General features: G+C 32.5%; 1 protein-coding gene across 4 annotated transcripts in view; it reads left to right on the top strand.

Moving 5' to 3' along the window:
* Nucleotides 1–27061, top strand: part of LOC108912647 (spectrin alpha chain, non-erythrocytic 1) — a 222883-nt gene that overhangs the window by 170578 nt on the left and 25244 nt on the right. For all 4 annotated transcript variants that reach the window (XM_018717949.2, XM_018717947.2, XM_018717951.2 and 1 more), the window contains 13 exons: nucleotides 4557–4732; nucleotides 7200–7484; nucleotides 7540–7926; nucleotides 7984–8967; nucleotides 9019–9659; nucleotides 9765–10368; nucleotides 14769–15439; nucleotides 15498–15735; nucleotides 15807–15946; nucleotides 16501–17452; nucleotides 17509–17727; nucleotides 17922–18218; nucleotides 18292–18437. In XM_018717949.2, coding sequence (XP_018573465.1) covers nucleotides 4613–4732; nucleotides 7200–7484; nucleotides 7540–7926; nucleotides 7984–8967; nucleotides 9019–9659; nucleotides 9765–10368; nucleotides 14769–15439; nucleotides 15498–15735; nucleotides 15807–15946; nucleotides 16501–17452; nucleotides 17509–17727; nucleotides 17922–18218; nucleotides 18292–18437 — 5684 coding nt within the window. In that variant the 5' untranslated portion in view covers nucleotides 4557–4612. Of the gene's footprint in view, nucleotides 1–4556; nucleotides 4733–7199; nucleotides 7485–7539; nucleotides 7927–7983; nucleotides 8968–9018; nucleotides 9660–9764; nucleotides 10369–14768; nucleotides 15440–15497; nucleotides 15736–15806; nucleotides 15947–16500; nucleotides 17453–17508; nucleotides 17728–17921; nucleotides 18219–18291; nucleotides 18438–27061 lie in introns of those variants that run through there.

Below are 27061 nucleotides of genomic sequence, written 5' to 3' on the forward strand. Positions count from 1 at the left end.
TTTATAGTGCGCAACTGTAGTAATTTCATAAGCATACAAGTCATAAAATTATATGCTTCTCCTTTATGATATCCGCACAATGATCGATGCAGCGCTGATTTTTTAAATTTTTAAGTTTAAAATCTAATTTCGGGACGGAAATATTTTTTTTCAAAACATTCTTTTTATGATTTTGCATAATTTGAAAAAATTATGTCTAAATTGTCTTTTTTTTCTATCCTTAGATTTGCCTCTATGACCAACGAGACATTTTATTTGCAGACTCCTTTTATTAATATACACAAATAATCCTCACTTCATGTAATTTGTAATGATAACCATAGACAATAATAACTGCAGTATGATCTCTGTATACATTTTTAACTGCAGCCGTAATATTCGTATACACATTCGCGAGAAAAATTATTTGCATTAAATTTTAAATTAGCATTCGCTACCGTATTCGCTCATTTTGTTGCGGATTTTTAGTGAATATAATGTAAACAAATGTAAAGAATTCGCAAGAATCTTTATGTTTAATTTGAAACAAATTTTACTTTGACAAAAACATAAAACTGGTGATATAACCAAAATAAGTTTTTCCTTTTGTTGTTTTGCACAAAATAATAATGGGTTGGGGAATAGATTATGTCCGTTTTAACTCTACAATTATTATCAATAGGCTAATCAGTGGTCCATCGTTATTTATGACCTCCCAACGTTCAACAAGTTTCTCGATGCCTCTTCTGTAGAAATCCTCCGGTTTTTACTCAGAAAACTCATCCAACCCACTCTTAACCCATTACCTTTGTTAAAAAATACTTCGAAATATTTAAAAAAATATGTTTTGACCTAGTCATACAGGATGTAGTATATAGGATTAAGTACATAAAAATATTTCAGAGATGATTATTTTAAGAAGAAAAGTTGGTATCAAACGACTTAGTTTCCGAGATACAGGATGTTAAGTTTTTGAAAAATATATTATTTACGAAAATAGGTATCGATAAGCTGAAATTAGCTCTATGAAATTTGTCTAGTGCCTATAGAGTCTTCAAACTCACGAAGACTTTTGATGTTACTGAGTATTTTCAAAATTCAATAGGCAAGTATTATTTCAATGAAAAAAGTCGCTTTCATGTTATTTAGAAAACGAACCATTTTCGGATGATTATTTTTTTTTTGAAACCTAAAATGGCGTGAGTACCACAAATTGGAGTAAATCGATAATAGCTAGAAAATGACTCGTTCCAAAGACGATTTTTTAATTTTGCTCTTAGAAAAATAAAAGTTTTTACTCTAATATACTTAAATGTGCAAAGCTACTTAAAAAAAAGTAACTAGAAAATGGTTCGTCTTCCTAAGAAAATGAAAAAAATCTATTCTTCGAAATACAAGTAGAAATCAAATGCTATAATCGTATTCCCAGTTTAAAATGATTAATATTGTACCTACCTATTTAATAGTTTATAAAAAAAAAACTGTTTTTACATTGTCGGATGTTATATTTAATAATTACACAGCCACACAGAAAAAAAAAGTTGGGTATACTTTTTATGCGACATATATTTTTCGTAGTAATTTGGCCTCCTGAACACGAATCTGGGGTCAGAATTGGCCCATCACGTCACAATTTTTTCCTAACCTCAAAAAACTTGTGAAAAATAGTGAAAATTGATGAAAATTTACTGGGAAAATTTGGAAAAAAATTTATTTCCACATCAAATAGTACATTTTTATGTAAAAGACTCTGCTGAATTCAAATCCACTGTCAGAATTGAGCTAGAACGTGTGGTTTTTTTTCTAACCTCAAAAAACCGAGCAGGAATCGCTATTTTCAAATTCTGAGCGGATTTTGACCAGATTTTGTATAAAGGGGTTTTTTGGGTCGCTGATTACGAATATGAATTCACATTGTAAAAATTCAAGATGGCTGATCCAATATGGCGGGTGTACTTTTTTGAAATCCACCGATTTCAGTAAAATTTGGCATCATAAGGATTGCTGGTTGATCTCACCTTCATTAATCACACATCTGGAGCCAGATTTTCATAAATCAAGGTAAAAGATGTAGGCAGAGTCATAATTTTAGGCCGAGTAGGCGGCATTTTTTCGGCAAAGTCACATTTTTAGATTGAAGGCATAAGCAGATGCAGTGATGTGCTGTGTGGCAGTAATGTGTCCTTTTCCTTGAACTTTAAAATTATTAAGAAATAAAAGCATCTAAATGCCATAGGAAAACTGCATAGTAGTTAAAAAAATCTGATTGGAAAACCATAAGCCCATGCACGACTAAATAAATGAAAGAATAAAGTAGAAACTTTTTTGTCTTGTCCCATGGAAACAAGCACATCACACTACACATCATTACATGTGTAGAGTCCTTAAGTCATTTTTTTAAGCGAAGTCACATTTTTAGACGGAGTGGAATCTTTTACCTTGATTTATGAAAATCTGGCTCCAGATGTGTGATTAATGAAGGTGAGATCAACCAGCAATCCTTATGATGCCAAATTTTACTGAAATCGGTGGATTTCAAAAAAGTACACCCGCCATATTGGATTAGCCATCTTGAATTTTTACAATGTGAATTCATATTCGTAATCAGCGACCCAAAAAACCCCTTTATACAAAATCTGGTCAAAATCCGCTCAGAATTTGAAAATAGCGATTCCTGCTCGGTTTTTTGAGGTTAGAAAAAAAACCACACGTTCTAGCTCAATTCTGACAGTGGATTTGAATTCAGCAGAGTCTTTTACATAAAAATGTACTATTTGATGTGGAAATAAATTTTTTTCCAAATTTTCCCAGTAAATTTTCATCAATTTTCACTTTTTTAACCTAACCTCAAAGTTTTTTGAGGTTAGGAAACAATTGTGACGTGATGGGCCAATTCTGACCCCAGATTCGTGTTCAGGAGGCCAAATTACTACGAAAAATATATGTCGCATAAAAAGTATACCCAACTTTTTTTTTCTGTGTGGCTGTGTTATTTATCATTCATTTAATTGCTCACGAAATTGTCACAATTTGCTATATTTGTGTTATATGTTAGAATAAACTTGACAATTTATTGGTGAAATTTAAATAAATTTAACATTTAGAATAAAAATCAATAACAGTTACATAAATAATAATAATTGACCCAATAATGAGGTCACAATTCTCTATATTTTTTGCATCTTTTTACTTGTTACATTAAGTTGACCAATTTATTGGCCAAACTTAGGGCTACTAACTTTTAGAATAAAAATGAATGTGAAACCACAAACAATAACACAACTTATATGCTAGAGTTACATAACTGCAATAACAAACGCGTATAAGCAACACATTCTTTAAATACCTAGGTATATGAAATAAATATAAGTTACAATATGGTAGAATATAACTAAAGTTGGTATTATTGAATGAATATTAAAAGTCATAATCAGTTTTATTGTCACTAATTTCTGGACCGATTTATTGGATAAAAATTAGCAATTTTATACTACATACATACCATTATAACTAATAGTGTAAAACGAGTTTTAGGAACAATAGCAATACAGACTATGGTAACTTATTTAACATTTTTTTGCCACTGACTTATTTTAATACGAATCAAGGCATAATATGGAAATTGTATCATTTTGTCAATCGACAGTTATAAACAATATTTAAGGTTTCTCGAAGAAATAAGAAATAACTCGATGAAAGAAAATTGTCAGATTTCGCAATATCTATTCCACGGCGGGAGAAAAATTTGCGGTTAAGAAAGGAACGTCCTAAATTGCAAAACAATTGATGATAAATTAACTTCTGAACAATGAAATGCATGGGTAAAACCGGCTACTTAATTATATCTGCATATGTATGTCACTAGAGTTATGATTTGTGTTGTAGCGGTTGACGCATATCTTATATATTCATGCATTTTTATATAACGTTATTCTTAATTGTAATTTTTATTATCGCGTATAAAGTTGAGGCGCAGTATGGTGCAAATGAGAAATCAAATTCTAAACTGCACTGTACATATTTTTATGAAATATGCTATATTCTAATTCTGATTTTAATTTTGTTTTATTTTTAATAATGGTTTTAATATGAGTTTGCCTAAATGATGCCAATAAATATAAAACGTAGGCTATCAACAAAAAAGGAGCTACAAATGTTTATCTATTTCAAGCAAAAAATGCCAAAAATAATGTTCCATTTAATTTTTTGTGTCAGTGCGAGTCAGTGATAAAGAGTTTTACTCTATGAGACCCGCATGTTATTTACGTTTAATTAAAATACATTTCAATTAAACAAAGTATAATTGTATTGATGAATCAGATTTATTATCGGTTTATATTTATTTCATTGAAAATAAAATTTATTACATTCTTGTAAATATTGCATCGCGATTTTTTCGTGATATCACTGGAATTCATAACAATGTAAAACCATAAACCTTTCACTATGTTAACAAAATTAAACGCCCCCACTTGAAATTAATACCGTCGTATATATTTGTTTTGTAAAAATAAGGTTTAGTATTTTCAATATAGACTTAAGATTTCATTATATTAATATTTTCCTTCTTGTTGCAGTTGGTCCTGTGCATTATGTGCCTAGACCAGGTTCCAATTTCCAAAAACGAACCAACATGAGTCAAAGGGATGAAGTACAAAAATTTGAGCAGGGCCGAATTAGGGTCCTGCAGGAAGAACGTCTACACATTCAGAAGAAAACGTTCACGAAATGGATGAACTCATTTTTACAAAAAGTAAGTGATACACATATTTTTTTAAAATATATTTTCCTCTAAATATATTATAATATGAAAAAAAAAATGAATGAATGATTAAGGATACCATTACAGAATGGCCAAAATTACTTTTTTGAAAATTGTAATGAGTACTTTATAGGAATTATTTTGGGAACTTTCGAAAAAAAAACATTTTATAGATTTTCGCAATAGATATCTCTAATATTATGTTTTTCAATACCTTCTTACCCTCGGTATGAATAATATGAAAAAACGATAGATACCTATATCAAAAAATATTAAAAATTTCTGTATGTATATATACTTGCAAACAATATACCAAATTGATATATTAAATATTATATAATAAAAAAATGTCATTGGCAGAAACAACTTTCTTTTCTTTTTAATAAATGTGCAACTTGAAATCAGATTATTCGGAATGCACGTATTTACTCCTCAAGGCCTAAAATTTAGTTTGAACCTTGTACTACATTTCATATAGGTAGGTATCTTATCATTAATATGAAGTGTCGTTTAAATCATGACTTCATTAAGGTCTTACACCACAATTTTTGCCTTAAAAAATTCCAAATGAATTTCTCTAACCTAGTAGCATTGACTTTTTGGATTTTCACTTTTTAAAATGGATTATAAAATATAAATTAATTATAATTACCGTGGGTAATCTAACTAATCATATTCTTGTGAGACCGAGATACTGCCAATTAGTAGTTATTTTTTCTTAAAGATAGACAATCTTTCTACAACAACCAGCAAATTATACATCAGAAAATGGAAATTAGTTTGTTTAATAGTCACCTTTTATAAAGAAATCATGATTACCTTTTAAGGATCACTGAAAAATATTAGGTATTTCTTGTGACTATAAACCCATATTGTCTCATTTTAAACTAAATTTAATAAAATATTAATTTGATTTATCTGTTATTAGTAGAACATTAATACAAAAAATAGAAAGTGCATTTATTTCTTCATAATTCAGTTTTACTTTTGCAATTTTTTAATGTAGATAATTAAATATATATTTTTAAAGAAAACTTGAGACCTTTTCTAATTTTATACAAAGAGAATTTTATTTTTACGAAGGGCATTATTTTGAGATTAAATCTGAAGTTTCCTGGACCTTGATAACCCCAACTCCAAATATTTTAAAAGGGAAGTAGAATCAGGTGATTACTCGTTTGAATTTTTTTTTTATTTGTTTCATTCTGCACCCAGTTAGCCATGTTCTCTCTTTGAAAATCCATCAAGTGAAAATATTCTTTAATTATTAAATTAAATGAAATAAGAAAAAGCAAATTTACGTATACGTATAGGGTGACCTATAGTAGCATGTTGCAATTTGCAAAGTATAAATTGGTAATAAGCATTGAAAATGATTAAAATTTTCTTGATAAACTTTAGGTCAGTTGGGCCTACTTGCATAGGTACGGCCCTGCAATGTCCTAAAATAAAAATTGAAATTTCTTAATTCTGAAACGGTTTCAAAAAAATTTTTGAAACTTCCTTACCATATTTTAGTGGTATTGCCGAAAATATAATATAATACAATAAATACCAGTGGGCAGTGACTATGAAGAAATAAGGTTTTTCATTCTGTAGTGCCATATTTATAAAAAAAATTAAAAAATAATAAATAGATTTTTTTTTAGTTAGGTACGATCTATTATTTTTCCAAGTAATAGTATTTTGTCAACAAAAGTACATTTTTAGTAAATGGTATGGTTTTCGATATAGTTACAATTTTCGATATATCTGCAGTAGAATATTAGATAACAAATTGTTTTATAAAGTTTGTTTTACTCAGGTTAAGAAACATGAATATCTACTTTTGATTAATTAGCTAAAAATTTGAATGGGTCAAGTTGAAAGATGTCATGATTCATGAAATCCAAAGTGTATTTACTTATAAAAATATCCCAGAAAAATAGCTTGCAACCTAAATAAAGTCTAATAGTTAAATTATGAGCAAATGTACTGCTGTTTTACTGCAAAAATTTCAGAAATTGCAAATATTTTGAAAACTACTTGCTATTATAAGTTTGCCACAGGTTTTTATTGTGAATTAAAGACTGCTATATCCAAGAAATATACAGAGTAGTTAAAAAACACCAGTTTATTATTTTTTATATAAGTATGAGAAATGGTACCTACCACTATTTTCACAAATACGCCACGGGTAATTGTATTTGTATCTGCTGTTTAAAGTTTTTATTTGAATCCACTTTTCAGAATTATTAAGATTTTTCAAATTTTATTTTAGAACTGCCGGGCCATAAGTAATTCTGTAAGTAACTAGGTCCAGTCAAAAGTTTATCGATATTGATATCAAAACGTGTTTCCTTCAAAATAAAAACTAACTGTTCTCAACGATTTTATAATAACTCACTCTACATAAAGTTATTAGGGGAGTCAAATTTTCGTTGGAACATACTGTATAAATATTGGTATTTATTTTCAGGCTCGGATGGAAGTAGAAGACCTATTTGTCGATTTAGCAGATGGCAGGAAGTTACTAAAACTTTTGGAAGTAATATCAGGTGAGAAATTAGCCAAACCTAACAATGGAAAGATGCGGGTACATAAAATTGAAAATGTCAATAAAAGTTTGGCATTTCTACATACCAAGGTTAGGCTAGAAAGTATAGGCGCAGAGGATATCGTTGATGGAAATCCTAGACTTATTTTAGGTCTAATTTGGACAATTATTTTAAGGTTTCAAATTCAAGAAATTGAAATTGACGTGGTAAGTTGGTAATTTTAATGCTTAAGAAGGAAAGAATTTATGAATGGATTTTTAGGATGAAGAAAATGAAAGTTCAGAAAAAAAATCAGCCAAAGATGCCTTGTTACTGTGGGCTCAACGTAAAACTCATGGTTACCCTGGTGTACACATAAATGACTTCTCATCTTCTTGGCGAAGTGGTTTGGGTTTCAATGCCCTTATCCATGCACACAGGCCTGACCTGTTTGACTATACTGGTTTACCAAATAATAAAAATATTGATAACTTAAACCATGCTTTCGATGTCGCTAATAATGAATTAGGTATACCTCGACTATTAGATGCTGAGGATATTGATACTTCTAGACCAGATGAAAAGAGTATTATGACTTACGTTGCTTCATATTATCACACATTTGCTCGCATGAAGAATGAGGAAAAATCAGGAAGACGTATTGCAAAAGTAAGTAATTAAATACTACATGTATAAATTATCTCTACTCTGAAATTTTTATTTTAGATTATAAATCAAATGGTGGAGTCAGACAAAATGAAAATTGATTATGACAGACTAACAACAGATTTACTTGACTGGATTAACCTGAAAATAGTAGAACTAGAAGATAGAAATTTCCCAAATGCATTAGAAGGTATTCAAAGCCTTCTTCTAGCTTTCGGATATTATAGAACCCAAGAAAAACCTCCGAAATATAAAGAACGGAGTGAAATTGAGGCATTATTTTTTAATATCAACACCCAGCTGAAAGAACTTAGACAGCCAGCATTTAACCCCACTGATGGAAAATTAGTACAGGATATAGAAAGAGCTTGGAATACACTGGAAAAAGCAGAACATAATCGTGAAGTTGCATTGAGGAGCGAATTACTGAGACAACAAAGACTAGAACAGCTAATGTACAAATTTGAAAAGAAGAGTATATTAAGAGAAGGTTACTTAAAAGAAATGATACAAGTTCTATCGGATCCTAGGTATGGATCAAATCTGGCCCAAGTGGATGCAACAGTAAAAAAACATGAAGCTATTAGTGCTGATATTTTGGCTAGAGAAGAACGTGTGCATGATTTGACGCAAATGGCGAATGAACTTGTTAACGAAAACTATCGCAACGCTGAAAGAGTTAAATCTAGAGAAGCAGAAATATTGAGACAATGGGAAGAACTGAAGAGACTGTTGGAAAAACACAAGGGTAATTTGGGTAGAATGGGCAATGTGATGTCAATTCTTCGTGAAATTGATACGACTCTTAACAGTATCGAGCAATTAAAGGCTGATATGTCCTCCCACGATACTGGTATACATTTAATGGGTGTCGAAGAATTGCTGCATAAACATGCTCTGCAAGAATTACAAGTTTCTGCCTTAGGAGAAACGGAACGAAAATTACACAGGCTAGGTGAGCAACTTGCTGCACAGAATCCAAAAGAAGAAGAAATTTTGAAGAAGAAACTGAACGATTTATCGAATGCCTATGCCCAATTAAAAGTAAGTTTTATGTAATTTGTTAAAACATAATCACTTTATATATTGTTTTAGGAGGCAAGTGCAAAAAGGAAAGCGGTCTTGGAAGAGGCGAGAAACTTTTATCAGTTTTTACAAGATCAAGAGGAAGAAGAGGCATGGTTAATAGAAAAACAAAGGATTTGTCAAGCTGGTATTACAGCCAAAGATTTACGAGGTGTTTTATCTCTACAACAGAAACATAAAGCACTAATGGGAGAGATTAAAGCCAGAAAACATAAATTTGATCAGTTAGGTCAAACCAGCAAGCAACTAATATCAGAAAAGCATCCAAGATCTGCTGAAATTCAGCAGCATATTGACAAAAATAAAAGAGAATGGGCTACCCTTGAAAAGTTAGCTGAGGAGAGAGCTAAACAACTGCAGGATGCAGCAGAAGCATATCAATTCTACGCTGATGCAAATGAAGCAGATTCTTGGTTGAACGAAAAGACCTCTATTCTTGCATCAAGTGATTATGGAACAGACGAACCAAGTGCCCAAGCTCTGTTTCAAAGACATAAAGACTTGGAGGGAGAATTAAATGCATATCATGGTGACATACACAGTCTAAATACACAAGCAGAAAGACTAATAGCAGCAGGAATTTCTCATTTGGATTTGAATGCTGAACCAGAAGTAGCTGAACCCGTTGAAGAAGTACAGTACGAATATAGGTAGGTATTGATTATTTGTGAAGTTACATTATCCTTGTTTTTACATGCTTATAATTAATAATAATGATTAATTAAACAAATATAATTTAAAACAATTGTTTTTAGGATGGTCCCCACAGAAGTTTGGGTTGACGAACCAGTAGAAAGAACAGAATACCGAACTATAGTTGAAGAAAAGAAAGTGCCACAAGTGAGAGCACTATATCCATTCAACGACCATGGCCTGAGCATGGTCAAAGGAGAAGTCATGTTCTTACTTAATAAAAGCAATCCTGATTGGTGGTGTGTTCGTAAAGCGGACGGGAAGGACGGATTTGCTCCTGCGAATTATGTTGCAGAAATAGAACCAAGAATTATACATATAAATGTTAGAAAACCCGAAACAGTGAAGGGCATTCAAAGGGTTAAAAAAACAAAGATGGTTAAAACTAAAATACCTATTACCTTTGGTAGACAACCTACCAAACCAATTAAAAGGAAAGTCGATGATAGTGATAGCGTGCCGAAGAGACAGAAAAAAATAAATGACACATATAATCAATTGATAGATCTGGCAGCTAAAAGACGTGCTCTATTAGAAGATGCCATCAAATTGTTTACATTTTACCGGGAGTGTGACGATTTTGAAAAATGGATTAAAGATAAGGAAAAAATTTTGTCTTTGGATGATCCCAATGACAATGTCGATCAAGCTAAAAGAAAATATGAGGTAAGTTTACAGAATACGACTCGGTGTGTACTTCATTTTGTTGTACACTATTTCATGAACATAGCATTTAATTATAAGCTTGAATAATTCACATTTTTTTATACAGTACCTAAATAATTGAATTAGTGCTAGGTCGCAGATTATTTGTACTTAAATTATGTATATGGTTGTTATAGCACGATAGATCAATAACTATTTTTGAGGTCTGATCAGATATTAAAGGCTCGGTCAAACAGGAGGCAAACTGTACATTCTATTATGGAGTAAAGGTTACTAACAAATATATTTGTAGCCTTGTATTTTGAGCAGAGAACTCCCTAGAAATGTTTCTATTAGTTTTGGACCAAGCTGGCTAATAAATACTCCACACTCAGCATGTCTCCTTACGTGTAAATTTCAGATACTTGTGACAGCAACTCACATATGAAATACTACATTTCACTCTATGCTAGCGGTCTTCAAACTTTTACGACTTGCGGAACTCCACTAACACTTCAATTTTTTTGAGAAACCCCCACACCCAAAAAAATTTTTCGAATGCATTTTTTACTGATTATTCAATATATTTATAAATACTACGATTAACAAAATAAATATTAAAAAAAATATAAAATTTAAAGTAAATATTTATTAAATAATTAAAAAAAGAGTAAATATAATCAAAGACTGGGATGCGCTTGAATATTTTTACATAATATGGTAAAACCAGGTACTATTGTCGTAAGTTGCAATCACATTTCAAATTCTGTATTAAGCGCATTGCGATACTTTGATTTTGTCACTAAACATGTCAGTAGATAAACACCCAGACATTCATCATCGGTTGTCTTACCTATGGCAGGTACTAATGATAATTAATAAGATTGAAACTAATGTGCTTGGTGATGCTGCTAAGAATTGTTCATCAGTATAGCTGCTTACTAGATATTTGGGGTGTAATTCAATGCCGAACAGGGTATGTAACCCATTAGTCATTATAGCCTGGAAGCCAGCGACCTTTTTTCAAGCAAAAGCTGAAAATTTTTCCTACGCTTCATTTGGTGTCACTAGTAAGAGAATCGCCCTTTAGCTCGCGCACTTCGGGGGGGTATACTTATAGTTGCGGCAGCCTCCCAAACACGAAAAATAGTCGTTAGAAAAAACTAATACTGCAAAAGCTGAGACTTTGTCGACGTTGATTATGTTATAAACAAACGAAAAAACGCAACCAGCTGACTTTAGAGTGGGGGGTTATGCTTCAGCTTTTCACCAAAACAAGTCAAAAATATGCGCTAGGTAGACTGATACCAAAAAAGCTGAAATTTGGTAAAGTAATAGTCATCTTAATCAGTTATACGAAAAAAATTGTCCGCTGAAGTTTTTGCAGTGTATAAGTGCTCAGCTGAAGAGTTGGAGGTGCAATACATCGTTATGCGTGCGAGCGCGTTCTTTATAAGCTGAGCACTTTTCCTTCACTAAATATAAAGCTGAGCATTTTTTTCATTTAACTTACTAAGTTAGCTATTGTATTACCAAATTTCAGCTTGTGCGGTATGAGATATGTATTATTTTTTCATTTTTTAAGTTTTACTAGTAATTGCACTGGCAATGTCGATGGATAATGGGCGTTTGTCCGCATTTTTTCAAGTGTAGCCCCCTTCCGCACAGCCTTTGGCTTTGGATTTGGGGGTTGTCTCATTTCTGTGGTGTGTTTTATGTTTTATGTTTAATTATATAAAAATATACAACTTTTTTCGAAATTTATTTACAATAAACGTTATATGTGAAAAAATCTATTATTTTCATTTTCCGATTCATCACACTCAAACTCATGGTCGCTGGAGTCAATGTCGATTCCTGCCATTTCTTCCTCATCACACGCTGTTTGTAAATAAGTGCGAAATATTTTATGGGGTGGTTGCCGAAGTTATTTTGTGAAAAAAAATTCATATAAACATAGCTCGAAATATCCTTCGTTTTCAAGATACAGTGTTTAAACTTTAATTTTTTATCTATTTTTATTAATTATTTCAAATAGTTTTAAAGATATTGACACGAAATTTGTTGATTGCATTTTATTTTGATATATTGTCAGCAACCTACTAGATCTAATGTATCAATAGAAATTAAAAATACACAACTTGTAATAAAATATTATTTTATTTTTTTCCTTAAAACGATACATTCTACGAAAAAAAATTGAAGGGACTAATTTCATTCAGAATTGATGGCGAATTTCTGAAAAAATATCAAAATGGGAAAAAGTCAGTGGCGTGTCATTTTTGTTTAGCAAGTAGAAATATTCGGATCATCCCAAAATTTACACATTTATCCCTCCAAAGTGTTTTGCAAATTTCGAGTCAATATCTTTAAAAGTTTTTGAAATAATTAATAAAAAATTTAAATTTAAACACTGTATCTCGGAAACGAAGCATATTTCGAACTACGTTTATATGAACCTTTTTCACAAAATAACTTCGGCAACCACCCCCAAAATATTTCGCACTTATTTACAAACACCCTGTATAATAATGATAATAATAATAACTATTATTATAATTATATATCATTAATAAAATGTTAATTATAAAAAATAATTACATATAGTACGAATTTTTTTAAATATTTTTTAAATTGTATTTTACATATGTAAATGAAATAATAAAAAATGTACACTTAAATAATAAAATTTTAGTACCTATAGAGCAAAATATAGTATAATTCTAACCTGCACTATTTTTTTTGCTCATCCTCTATAATTATATCTCCAAGGGAAGAGGGCAGCTGTTCACTCTCGAACCATTTGAAATAGTACATTGTGTAACGAGTGGAGAAAAGTTGCCAATAGCGCCATTCGGATGCAGTTGACTATGAAAATAACATCACGCTGTTGTACTATCTAGCACTTTCCGTGCACCTAACCCCCTACACTAGGGGTCGGCAAGTAATTATAGGTGGGGTCCGGTTATTTTTGAAAATTTTTAACGAGGTCCAGAAAAAAATTCATATTTCTTATCTTTTTATTTTAATTTAATCTGCTTACTAACCATTAAGAACTCACACACTCACACAATTGAAAAATACTAGAAAAAAATGATAAGATTGGCACTTAAACGTAAAAAATATTTTTTAAATAATTTATTTGAGTAATTTATACTTCCAAAAAATTTTTGGCGGTCCAGTATTTTACCTTCCGCGGTCCGGACCTGGACCGCGGTACGCCAGTTGCCGACCCTTGCCCTACACTATAGGTCCCATAGCGAGCGCGCGTATAGCGATGTTCTGCGCCTTCAACTCGTCAACTGAACACTTATACACCGCAAAAATTTCAGCAGACAATTTTTTTCGTATAACTGGTTAAGTTGACTATCACTTTACCAAATTTCAGCTTTTTCGGTATCAGTCTACCTAGCGCATATTTTTGACTTGTTTAGGTGAAAAGCTGAGGCATAACCCCCCCACTCTAAAGTCAGCTGATTGCGTTTTTTCTTTTTTTTTATAATATAATTAACTTGTCGACAAAGTCTCAGCTTTTGCGGTATTAGTTTTTTTATTTTATTATTTTACGTGTTTGGGAGGCTGCTGCTGCTACACTCCCCGGAACTGCGCGAGCTGGAGGTCGATTTACTTACTAGTGATACCAAATGAAACGTAGGAAAAATGTTCAGCTTTTGCCAAATGACTAACTCAAAACGGTCGCTGGCTCCCGGGCTATTAGACAAAAAGTTTATTTTGTCTAATGCGAAACAAATCTCTCTGCCAGTAGGTACAAAATAGCACTTTGTGCCAGCAGGCATTCAGGAGCAAATACATTTAAGATATGGCACACTTAACTCTATCAAGAAAGTAAAACATATAATTTTTTGTCTTTATCTTGAAAAATTTTTTGTATAAATATCATGAGACATGCCATTTAAAAAATAAATTTGAGTTATAACTCAAAAACTAGAATATACAGGGCTGGAAAATTCATATGGTCCATTTGCCTTTACATGAGAGCGACAAAGTAAAGTAAAGAAATCTGTGCGATAGACAAGGATGGCTATAGTGAAGACTTTTCATAATCTGTATAGTCACCGCCCGTTTCAGGTTAGAACTATTCAGATTATGAAACGCTGTATATAAAAATATTGCAGTCGCTCTATTTAAGTAAAAACAAAAATTTTAAAAAAATGAGACATTTTCAAAAATAGATAGAATAGAGTTTTGCCATTCAATATATCTTGAAAATAGAACGCAAGACATTTTGACTACTTTTTGTCTAATTTTAAATTTTTTTAATAATGATTTTTTTGCTTTCTTGTCATGTAATAATACACTGCGAAATAGAGTAAATCTTGGTGAACAGTGTGGAAACCATTCATATTTGTATTGTCTTTAAACTATTACATTTATGCAAAAGAATATTTTTTTATTTTTAGAAATTTGTTACGGACCTTTCCGCAAGTAACAAGCGTATGGAACAATTAGATGCAGATGCGGAAGAATTTGAAAAACAGAACCATTCCCAAATTGATAAAGTAAGAGCTAGACATCGACAAGTTCAAGCTGCCTGGCGCAGGTTAAATAAACTAAAGGCATTAAAAGAAAAAAGCCTGGAAGGTGCTAGTAGTGTGGAATTATTCAACAAATTATGCGAAGAAGCGAAAGACTGGATGCTAGAAAAGATGATGCAATTAGATGCAGCTGTATTAGGCCACGATTTAAAAACTGTACAGGCTCTACAGAGAAGACACGACAACTTAGAAAGAGAACTTGCTCCAGTCGAAGAAAAAGTAAATAAAGTAAATCTTTTAGCAAACTCCGTAAAGTCTGCTTATCCAAATGAGAGACAAAATGTGGCTCGTAAACAGAAAGAAATCGATGATTTATGGCAACAAGTTAAAGATAAAGCTACAGAACGTCGTGCTAGGTTGGAAGATGCTGTAGGTCAACAAATATTCACTAACAGTGCCAGGCATTTACTGAGGTGGGTTGCTGATGTTAAAGATCAACTTAATGCTGATAATATGGTTAGAGATGTACAGACTGCTCAAGCTCTGCTAAAGAACCACCAAGATCTTGCACACGATATCAAATCAAAAGATGACGAGTATGTATTACATTTGAATTTTAAAAGCACTGTGGTTGCTAATCTAATTGTTTTACAGATTCAAACAAATAATTGCTCTTGGAAATAAACTCTTGAAATCAAATCCAGGATTAAACGATGTAAAAGACAACATTGAAAGGTTGATAGCAGAACAGGCTGCCATTGCAAGGGGATGGAAAGAAAAGCAACATTGGCTGCAGCAGTGCTTGCAATTGCAACTATTTAACAAAGAAGCTGACAATATCGATGCTGTTACTTCAGCTCATGAAGCTTTCTTAGAATTTTCAGATCTAGGGGTAAGTCCCAGGGTCTCTACTTAATAACTAAATGTTTTATGTGGATCTTTTATGTAATATTAATATTTTAGAATTCCTTGGATGAAGTTGAAGCTTTGCAAAAACAACACAGAGCTTTTGCTAACACTTTGTCAGCTCAAGACGAAGGTCTAAGCGCATTTAGTAAGAAAGCAGATGCTTTAATTGCCGATCAACATTATGACAGTCAAGGGTAAATTAACTTTTTAATGTAGTTTCAATTTAATAACATACAAATAAGAAATTATTAAATCTGATATCACTGAGTATTTTGGAAATTTGATTACAACTCATAACTGCTAACGGTATATAAAAGGAAATGTTTTTTACTTTCATAAAAAAGGGTCATTTTCAAGTTATTGCTTTTTTATAATTTTGACACGCTTAAATAAATATATAATAACAGTTTATTGAATTTTTTCCCTCTAAATATGAAAAAACAATTGCTTTGGAGATTTACCACCTTTTTCTACATTCTGTACTACCCCTAAAACATGCAACATTATTCTCTTTGAAAAATGGTGTTTTTGAATAAAATAAAATAAATTTTTCCTCTTAGAAACACCACTTAAAAATCAACGTTCGAATTTACAAAATTTCCAGTGGTGTCAAATTTCAGCGACAGTAACTCCCTATATCTCTGATTGACAGATTTAGATCTCTTTACCTATAAATAAATTTTTATACTAATTTTGTGTTTGGCCAAATAATTTGAAACGTCCTGTATAATGTATATATTCTCTTTAGAATTGAGGACAAACGCAACCAAGTATTACACAGACGACAGGCAGTTAAAGCTGCTTCCCAGCAAAGAGCCAATGTTCTAGATGCTTCCAAGAACTTTCAAGAATTTTGTGCAGAGGTTCACGATCTCCGAGTTTGGATGACAGAAAAGCTAAAAACCGCATCAGACGAAAGCTATCGTGATTTAACCAATCTTGAAAGGAAACTACAAAAACATGAAGCGTTTGAAAGAGAACTGAGAGCAAATGAGGGCCAGCTGAGAACTGTCAACAAGTTGGGAATGGCTCTAATAGCCCAAGACAGCTATCGCAAGAAAGATGTAGAACAAACTTTGAAGGAATTAAACAATGAATGGCAAAATCTCGTTGACATTTCGTTAGAAAAGGGAAGACGATTGAGACAAGCAGTTACTCAGCATGGCTACAACACTTCCATTGAAGATGTAAATACAAGATTAGATGAAATAGACGAAAGTCTAAGAAGTACGAATGTTGGTACTGATTTGAGATCGTGTAAACAGTTGCTTAAGAGACACGATGTTTTAGAAAATGAATTGAGTCAGTGCGCTAATCGTGTTGACGATCTTGTGGGACAAAGCAATAATCTAAGTGACGAGGGGCATTTCGATTCTGATGGTATAAAAAGGAATGTTTTAGCCAGCCATCAGAGACTGAACGACTTGTATAAGCCTGCACAAAAAAGAAGAGAAGATCTAGAAGAGGCACTCGAGTTTTATAAATTTAACTTTGAGTTAGATGCAGAACTGCAGTGGATAAAAGAACATTTACCTCTTGCGTCTTCAGACGAATTGGGACAAAACTTGCATCAAGCGCAAAATTTACACAAGAAACATAAGAAATTGGAAGCCGAAATTGTCGGACATCAGCCAGTTATAGATAAAACTTTAGACATTGGTCATAATTTGATTGATCAGAACCATCCTGAAAAACAGAAGGTAACCAATTTATTCGCAACAATAAATATTCTCATTAACCATGTATTCCTTATTAGATTCAACAACTTTGTAATACACTTCGTGCAGCATGGGCGGACCTCGAAGAAAAAGCTAACCAACGCGCCCTGAAACTTGACCTCTCGCTTAAAGCTCAACAGTACTTCTTTGAAGCAAATGAAGTCGAGTCTTGGTTGAATGAGAGGGGAGATATTTTGGCCAGCTCTGATTATGGACGAGATAGAGATTCAGCTACAAAACTTCTAACGAAACACAAGGTAAGCCTTATCCAAGATATCCAAATACTATGTCTTGTGAATATCGAAAAGGGTTAAAGGTACAGGACAACTCAAATTAGAAACAAGTTGCACTTTTAGGAAATAGATATCAGACTTTTTTTTAGTTTTGGGGAAATTTTGAGAATAACAAATTTTTGTTTTATGTTTGATTAATTATATTTATAATTTTCTAGGGTTTGGAATTGGAATTAGATACCTACAATAATATAATATCTGAAATGGGCCACGGTGCCCAAGCTATGATTAAATCAGGACATCCAGATTCTAAATTAATTGCTGAAAGACAATCCAGCTTAGAACACCTTGTCAGATTGCTGCAAAGGAAAGCGGCTATTAGACAACATCGCTTAATGGAATCTCTCTTCCGCCATGAATACTTTGTGGAATCTGAAGAATTAGAAAGGTGGATTGCTGACAATCTTCAGCAAGCCTCGTCTGAAGATTACGGTCAAGACTATGAACATTTAATTGTAAGTATTGATTTTTTATCGAGCGTTCTGATCGAGAGAAAAATGAAAATTAAAGTAAATGTGTTTATTCTAGCTACTGAAGGCCAAATTTGACGATTTCAAACACAGGATTGAGGCGGGATCAGAGAGATATAAACAGTGTGAAGATTTAGCACAGAAACTGATTTCAAATGACAGCCCATACAGCTCTGATATCCAGAAGAAACAACTTCAGTTAGAGTAAGTAATTCAGTAAATAGAGCTTGGGATGGTGGTTGAATTAGTACAAATTTTTTAAATCAATTTGGTGGTGGTCTAGATTGTCTATAACATACATTTAATAAATTACTGTTCCTTCACAGATTAATGCTAAAAAAAGTAGTAATTGAGTTAAAACATTTCTTAATAAGCATATTGATATTAAAAATTTTATTTACTCATTATTTATTTAAATTAAAACTTGCAACTTTGTATGAAATTGGTCCACAAATACTTCGTTTTTGAGTAAAGGATTTGAGTACTTTTTTGTTTAGATGATTTTGCTTATTTTACACATTTCTTTTTACACTCTTTTTGAGAACCAAGAGAATTAATAACGCAGGCCGACAATTTTCAGAACCAGAAACCGGACCTAGTGTACCCGAAGGATTTTGGTGCGCTGATTATGAATCCGAGCTCAGAATTGGCCCATCACCCTTGATTCTCGAGGTATTCTAACCTAAAAGTGCAAAAATCGCGGTTTTTCGCTATATTCGGGATCAGATTACAACATGAATTAATTTTTTTTCTAAAATCGCATTAAACCATCTCAAAGTATCACCCTTACCCTTCTAAGCACACGATTTTTTTTAAGATCTTTTTTCCATAGAAATTTGTCCAAAAACGAGATATAAAGTACTTATATGTTTCTTGAGTCGCTGAATTTGAAAACACCATCAGATCTGCTCCATAAGCTCAATATTTCAATATTTTCTAACCTAAAATTGCGAAAATACTACTAAATGAAGCAGATACTTATGTATACACGCTGCTACATTCGGACGCTAAGCTCATGGTCATCATAATGCGCAATAACCTTTGAGCGCTAAACCCGCGACAGGTAAACCTAAGTAAGCTATAACCTGCGATGCTAAATTCAAGACAGGTAAACCTAACTGTGCAATAACCAGTGAGGGCTAAATTCACGACAGGTTAACCTAAATACTCAGTAACCTGCGAGCGCTGAACCCACTAGAGGTTAACTTTAGTGCACTATTTAGTCCTTGCTGGTTATTGCACATTTAGGTTTACCCATCGTGGGTCTAGCCCTCGATGGTTATTGCGCATTTAGGTTTACCTGTCGTGGGTTTAGCCCTCACTGGTTATTGCACATTTAGGTTTACCTGTCGTGGGTTTCGTGTCGCAGGTTATTGCGTATTTAGGTTTACCTGTCGCGGGTTTAGCGCTCGCAGGTTATTTCGCATTTAGGTTAACGTGTCGTAGGTTATAGCGCATTATGATGAACCTGTCATGTAGTGGTGGTTTTACCATAAGAGCTGCGGAGCTGCAGAACACATACAATTTTATGTATTTAATCATATCAAATAGCAACAAATTATTTAAAGAATCCAAATGTACTTGCGCTAAAATAAATCTAGGAGCTTATATTATTATTTATTAGAACGCGAGCTACGCTCCTTAATATATGTAACTGTTAAATAATAATAATCGTATGAAAAGTTTAGTTACTCTTGAAAAACAAAAAGTCTGACAGATTATTATTATGATGTTTGTTTTCCTGTTGTAGTTACAAGAAGTTGTCAATAAAGTATAAACGTATTCGTTTAAGGAAATCATTTTACTTTAAGAAGTTTTTCCTCTAATATAAATTCAAAAGGTTATGGGCCCAGAAGAAATCTTGCTGGAGAAATACTGAAAACGTGTCAAGTGAGAGATAGAGTGCAGAAAACTGAGATTGGAAGAAAGTGTTTAAAAATAAAGAAAATCATGGCGGGATTCAACAGTGTTACAGTGCCTATATTAGAGGCAAATAATTTTAACAACTGGCATTTTAGAATAGTGGCCATATTAAAAAGGGAAATGTGCAATGAAGCCTTGGAAGGACCACCAGGAGATAATGCAACAACTGAAGTAAGAAGCAGATTTAATAAAGCTGATGCAAGAGCACAGAGTATTATAGTACAAGGTGTGTCTGATAAGCATCTAGATATAATTAAAGATTGTGAATATGCAAAAGATCAAATAGCAGCTTTAAAAGGCGTATTTGTCAGATCCAGTTCGTTTACAAAACTATCTTTGTGGAGAAAGTTACTCAGTTTAAAGCTTGGGATAAATGAAAAGTTGGAAGACCATTTCTTGACATTTGACACAATAATAAGAGAGCTAAAGGATCTTGGTTCAAATATTGATGAAGGTGACAAAGTGTGTCATTTGTTACTATCTTTACCGTCGAAATACGACTCAGCAGTGACAGCGTTAGAGACAGTACCAGATGTCAAATGGGATTTTGTGAAAGCTAGGCTATTAGACGAAGAAATTAAGTTCAAGTCACGTGAAGAGAGTAAGAAAGAAGGAAGTAATGAAGTAAGCTTTAAGGCAACGACAAAGAGGTGCTATACATGTGGCAGTCAATATCATTTTCGGGCACAGTGCCCAGAACATTCCCAAAAAGACAAAGACACAAATAGAGGCACATACAGAGGAAAAAGAGGACATTTTAGAGGTAGAAGTCATCATTATATAAGGAACAGAAGTTACGTAAATCAAAATGATGAAAATATAATAAATACGAAACATGAAGCTCACACAGTTGAAGAACCAATAGTGTTATATGCAGGAAACATATGTAATGAAATGGAAGGAAAAATTAGATTCGTTTTAGACTCTGGAGCAAGTAATCATTTTGTACAAGAGTATCTAGAGAAAAATATGTATGATATCAAAATACTACCTAACTATGTGTCAATTAACATCGCAAACGGTGAAACCTTGAAGGCAAACAAATCAGGTACATTAAAAGTTAAATGTCAGGGACAAAATATAAATATTGAAGCTTTAATTGTTCCAAATATAAAACATAATCTTCTTTCTGCATCAAAAATGACGGCTAAAGGCCATAAGATAACAGTTGAGAAAGATAAAACTACAATTAGTGGTAAAAATTTTGTCTTAATTTGTGAAAAATATAATGGATTGTATTTATTAAACGTCGACAGTATAACAAGTCAAAACGAGAATTGCAGTGTTGCAGTAAATGAAGATATTTGGCATAGAAGGCTAGGTCATGCTGGAAAAGACGCTTTACTACAGCTTGGAATTAAATCGTCTGAGAAAATATGCTCAACTTGTGTAGAAGGAAAGGCCATACGATCTCCGTTCGCAAGCAATGAAAGAATTTCACACGGTATTGGTGAACTGATACATAGTGATATGTGTGGGCCGATAACACCTAACACATTTGATGGAGGTAAATACTTCCAAATAATTTTAGATGACTACTCACATTTTGTAGTTGTCAAGATCTTAAAAGCCAAAGATGAAGCGGAAAATAACTTGATAGAATATGTTCAAGAATTAGAGAGACAATATGATACAAAAGTGAAAAGATTTAGACTAGATAACGGTGGAGAATTTATATCGAATAACTTTAAAGAATTTTGTAAACGGAAAGGTATAAAATTAGAGTATACGATGCCTTATAGTCCCCAATCTAATGGCAAATCGGAGAGAATGAATCGAACACTATTAAACATGTTAAGAACAAAAATTATAGATTCTGGCATTCCAAAAGAATTGTGGGGTGAAGCTCTTAAATGTTCTACATACGAATTAAATAGAACACCTACATCGGCATTATGCAGAGGACAAACTCCATCAAAATTATGGAATGGAAGAAATGATCTCAGTAAACTGAAGATATTTGGTTGTCATGCATGGTATACTCTAGTACCAAAGGGTAACAAGATTGATCCAAAAGCGATAAAAGCAGTTATGATAGGATATTGTGGTGGAGGCTATAGACTATGGTTGCCAAATGAAGGACAGGTTATCAGAAGCCGAGACGTACGATTCGATGAGATTGTTATGGAATACAAAGTGAACAAAGAAAGTAGCCATATAGAAAATAGCTATATACCCGGAGAAGAGAGCAGAAGTATAGTTGAAGTGGAAAAAGACCAAGAAATGACAGAAGAAGAAGAAAAGGGAAGTGACCAAAACCAAAGTTTGAGTGAAGATGAAAATTATATACCAATGGTTGACACTACAACTAGATCAGGAAGAAATATAAAAATACCAAAAAAGTTAGATGATTATGAAATATATTCAGCTTATTGTTTACTCTCAACATCAGAAGAAGAACCAAAAACATATAAAGAAGCAAGTAAATCTGAAGAATGGCGACAAGCGATAAGTAAAGAATTAAATTCACATGAAGAATTACAAACGTGGACTCCAGTAGAGTTACCTAAAGGTCAAAAATCGATAGAAACAAGATGGATTTTTAAAATAAAGGATGGTACGAAAAAAGCACGATTAGTTGCTAAAGGCTTCCAAGTACCTAATGCTGGAGAAGAATTCAGTTATGCTCCGGTATGTAGAATTCCAACTATAAGAGTTTTAATCTCCGTTTCTGTGCAAAAGAATTGGAGTTTAAAACAGATAGATGTACCAACAGCATTTTTAAATGGTTTACTAGATAATGATGTTTACATTAAGAGACCTGAAGGTTTAAATAGTGAATCAAATTACTTAAAATTAAACCGTGCTTTATATGGTTTACGAAATGCACCAAAATGTTGGAATATGAAATTTAATGAAGTGATGACAAATTTGAAATTTAAGAGATCTGAATACGACTATTGTTTATATATAAAAGACAATGTTTACTTAGTGTTGTTTGTGGACGATGCATTGATAACTGGTCCTGATGATCAAGTCAAACAACTACTGAAAAATCTATATAACGAGTTCAAAATTAAAAACATGTCAAAAGTGACAAAATTTTTAGGAATGGAGATAAACGAAACTGAAAATGGAATAAAAATTTGTGAAACAAAATTGATTTCACGTTTATTGAAAGAATTTGTTATGGAGGAAAGTCGTTCTATAGCTACACCAATGGAACAGAATTTTCAAATAAATGAAGATGAATCAATAGAGCAGAATATTCCATATAGAAGACTGATATGTAGTTTAATGTATCTATCAATTATGACTAGACCAGATATTGCTTTTAGTGTTTCATACTTAAGCCGATATTTGGACAAACCGACCAAGCAAACCTGGAACGCTGGTAAGAGAATACTTCGTTATATGTGTTCAACAAAAGATTTTGGATTGATGTACAAAAAAGGGGCAAGTGTTTTAGAAGGTATGTGTGATGCAGACTGGGGAGGTGATCGACAAACTAGAAAAAGTGTAAGCGGTTTGTGTGTTTTCATGCCTCTAATCCAATCGCCTGGTATTCTCGAAAGCAGAACTGTGTAGCCCTATCTTCGATGGAGGCCGAGTATATATCAGCGGGATCAGCAGCTCAAGAACTTATTAATTTAAAAGGGATTTTATACGAGTTCGGTGAATGTGAACCAGTTACATTGAATATTGACAATCTTAGTGCAATTTCAATGATTAAGAATTTTGAAAACTCAAAGCGAAGTAAACATATCGAAATAAAATACCATTTCATTAAACATCTTCATGCAAATAAAGAATTACTATTTAAATACGTTAGTTCTAATGAAAATTGTGCCGATATATTTACTAAGGCTTTGGGAAAAGAAAAATTCTACAAGTTTAGGCGAAGTTTGTTAAGCGAGTGATTTAGTAATAATGTGTTTGACATGTCCATGTTTTAGCAATTGTATGTATTATGTTTATTTATGGTGATAATACATTTCAATTGAGGGCCGGTGTTAAATAATAATAATCGTATGAAAAGTTTAGTTACTCTTGAAAAACAAAAAGTCTGACAGATTATTATTATGATGTTTGTTTTCCTGTTGTAGTTACAAGAAGTTGTCAATAAAGTATAAACGTATTCGTTTAAGGAAATCATTTTACTTTAAGAAGTTTTTCCTCTAATATAAATTCAAAAGTAACCTCATATACAAAATGTGTGCACAGCGAACGATTAGATGCGTCTTTTGTTTTTATTGGCTAATCAGGCATGTGACCCAGTACACTTTTATATGGGGTTTTGTGGCTGCAACAACGACAGCCACGGCTGCAGTGAATGCAGTAATATTTCGTATGTGGTATGTGGTGGTTTATTTCTGCGAGCAGCACGTGTGAATATTTTCGTTTAGGCATCTACGGATATTATAGTTATTAAAATGAATAGCATTTTGTTTAAAAAAAAAAAACTTTATTTGGTTTTCTGCCTTATGAGGATAAACTAAAAATAAAAGAATTAGGTGGGCCAACACCACAATTAAATATTGAAATTAGTGGAACAAGCCGAAGTAAAAGTTATAAAAGACAATTTAACAATAATGTATACACAAAAGCAGAGTGGGTGTGCGGGTGTGATTTAAAAAATACACTGTTTTGTTTTCCGTGCTTACTTTTCGGTGGGGATAAAGCATGGATATACAGTGTGAAAGATTTAAGTAATTTAAGTCATTAGGTAAAATAAACATAAGAAGTCAGTTAGGTTCTGCATATTGGGATAATATACGGAAACACAATGAACAGGTAACGAAAAATCGTTATGTATTATCTAAAATCAGATTGCATAAAATTTTGCGGAGCTTTCGAATTAGCACTTCGCGGACATGACGAGGCAGAAAATTCGGACAACCCTGATATATTTCGTGGACTCATAAATTTTAGTGCAGATCTTGACGACATATTAAAAGAACATCTAGCCACATGGGTATGACCGGGATTTTCTGTGATTGTACGGGGAATTAGCTGTATGGTCCCGGATTTCGGATTTGCACGTATAACTCCCGGAATATAATATAATGTACATATATATAAAAAAAAGATAAAGAAAAAATCATAACACGGCGAGGAAAATTAAAATTCGTTGAATCGTTGGTAAATTTAACAAATGATTTTTTTTTTGTTTATAAACAGTATTCAATAATTTAATAAAATATATTTAGTTTATTCCAATTTATTTATACCGTTAGTAGGTAATTCGTGAATAGATATTTTAAAAAGGTATCAGTTTCAAAAATCGTTCTTGTGAAAATCTGTATTTTTGTATAAATGGATTGTTCCTTGAAATTCAGAAGTGCCAGGAAAACGAGTGACCTTGAGTTTAAAAATTTTTTGCCTGCCATTTAAAGACTCCCTGGGCTCTTAATATCCCGGAATTCAATTCAACAAATGTAACAACCCTAAGCAGAAGACATTCAATCAATGTTCACGTGCTGCCACTGCTGTCATGAGTTTAGCTTGCAGATGTAACAGCGTGTATAAAAAAATATCTGTTTCATATAGTAGTTTTTGCAATTTTAGGTTAGAAAATCTTGAAATATTGAGGTTATGGAGCAGATACGCCTGTGTTTTCAAATTCAGCGACTCAAGAAACGTATAAGTACTCTATACCTCGTTTTTGGATAAATTTTATTTATTTCCATGTTATAACGAAAGTGCTGAAGTACTAAATTTCAATCTATCAAAAAAAGGCTTTCAAAAAAATCCAAGTGCGCTTAGAAGGGTAAGAGTGGTATTTTGATATGGTTTAACGCAATTTTAGAAAAAAATAATAATTCACGTAATCTGACCCCAAATATAGCGAAAAACCGAGATTTTTGCACTTTCAGGTTAGAATATCTCGAGAACCTAGGGGATGGGCCATTTCTGATCTCGGATTCATAATCAGCGCACCAAAATCCCTTGGGTACTAGATCCGGTCTCTGGTTCTTTCGTAAAATTTTGTCGGCCTGTGTAATCTACAAGGTGATTTTATCACATCAATTGTAGTCGATAGCGATTTCCCATTATGGTTTCATTCGGTTTGAGCAATTCATAATAAACAACCCCCAGCTGATCGAGTGATCCCATCAAATACAGAGCAGAAACTTAGAGCCATGGTTATTCGGCTTTGCCTACGATGTTGATGCATGGCTGGGCTTACCCCACAATTTTCTATGCTTATGATTATGGTGGCGTAACCATTTTTCATCGCCAGTTATGATAAGATGTCCAATGTCGTTATCTTTAAATCATTCTTAATGCTTTCAAACATTTTGGAAAGGTTGTATTATGAACTTCTAATGATTCTGCAATCTTCAACATCAAAATCAATGTTTTAAAAGCGTCTAAAAACCAATTTCTGCATGCTGTTTGCGACAGAACATGTTGGTCATAAGTCTCAACAAGAATTCTGTATGCTTCAGTTGTGGATTTCTTATGAATAAAGTAAAATTCTCCACAAATACTCTTTTTTCGGCCTGAAATTCAACACTATGAAAAAAAAAGTTTACACTTCGTCAAAATAACACTGATTTTCAAGCTTGCTTATAGTACTTCTTTATAGGTGTTACCATCTTAAATTACACATATGTTCTGGTAATGTCTTCTGTTGGAAAACAATGAGAACTTATTCAACGTCAACAAATAGACATAAAGTAGTAGACAAAAAAAAAGTAGAGGGAAACCACACATCTCTATATCTTGATTCTTAGAAAATACAAAATGATTTTTTATTAATGTGGAATAAGTAATATTTTTATTTGTGTTTATTTTTTTTTAGTTTAGGTTTTTGCATAAAATCTGCAATATGCATGTGTTATTTCCTATCCAATTTTTCAGTTATAATAGCCTCAAGTTTTATTTTTGTAAGGCAGCCTATACATTTATAATTTCCATTCAAATGATTTACGATAAAGGAAATTTATGCATAAAAAATT

The sequence above is a fragment of the Anoplophora glabripennis genome, unplaced genomic scaffold, assembly GCF_000390285.2.
Source record: "Anoplophora glabripennis isolate ALB-LARVAE unplaced genomic scaffold, Agla_2.0 scaffold547, whole genome shotgun sequence".
Taxonomy (NCBI): domain Eukaryota; kingdom Metazoa; phylum Arthropoda; class Insecta; order Coleoptera; family Cerambycidae; genus Anoplophora; species Anoplophora glabripennis.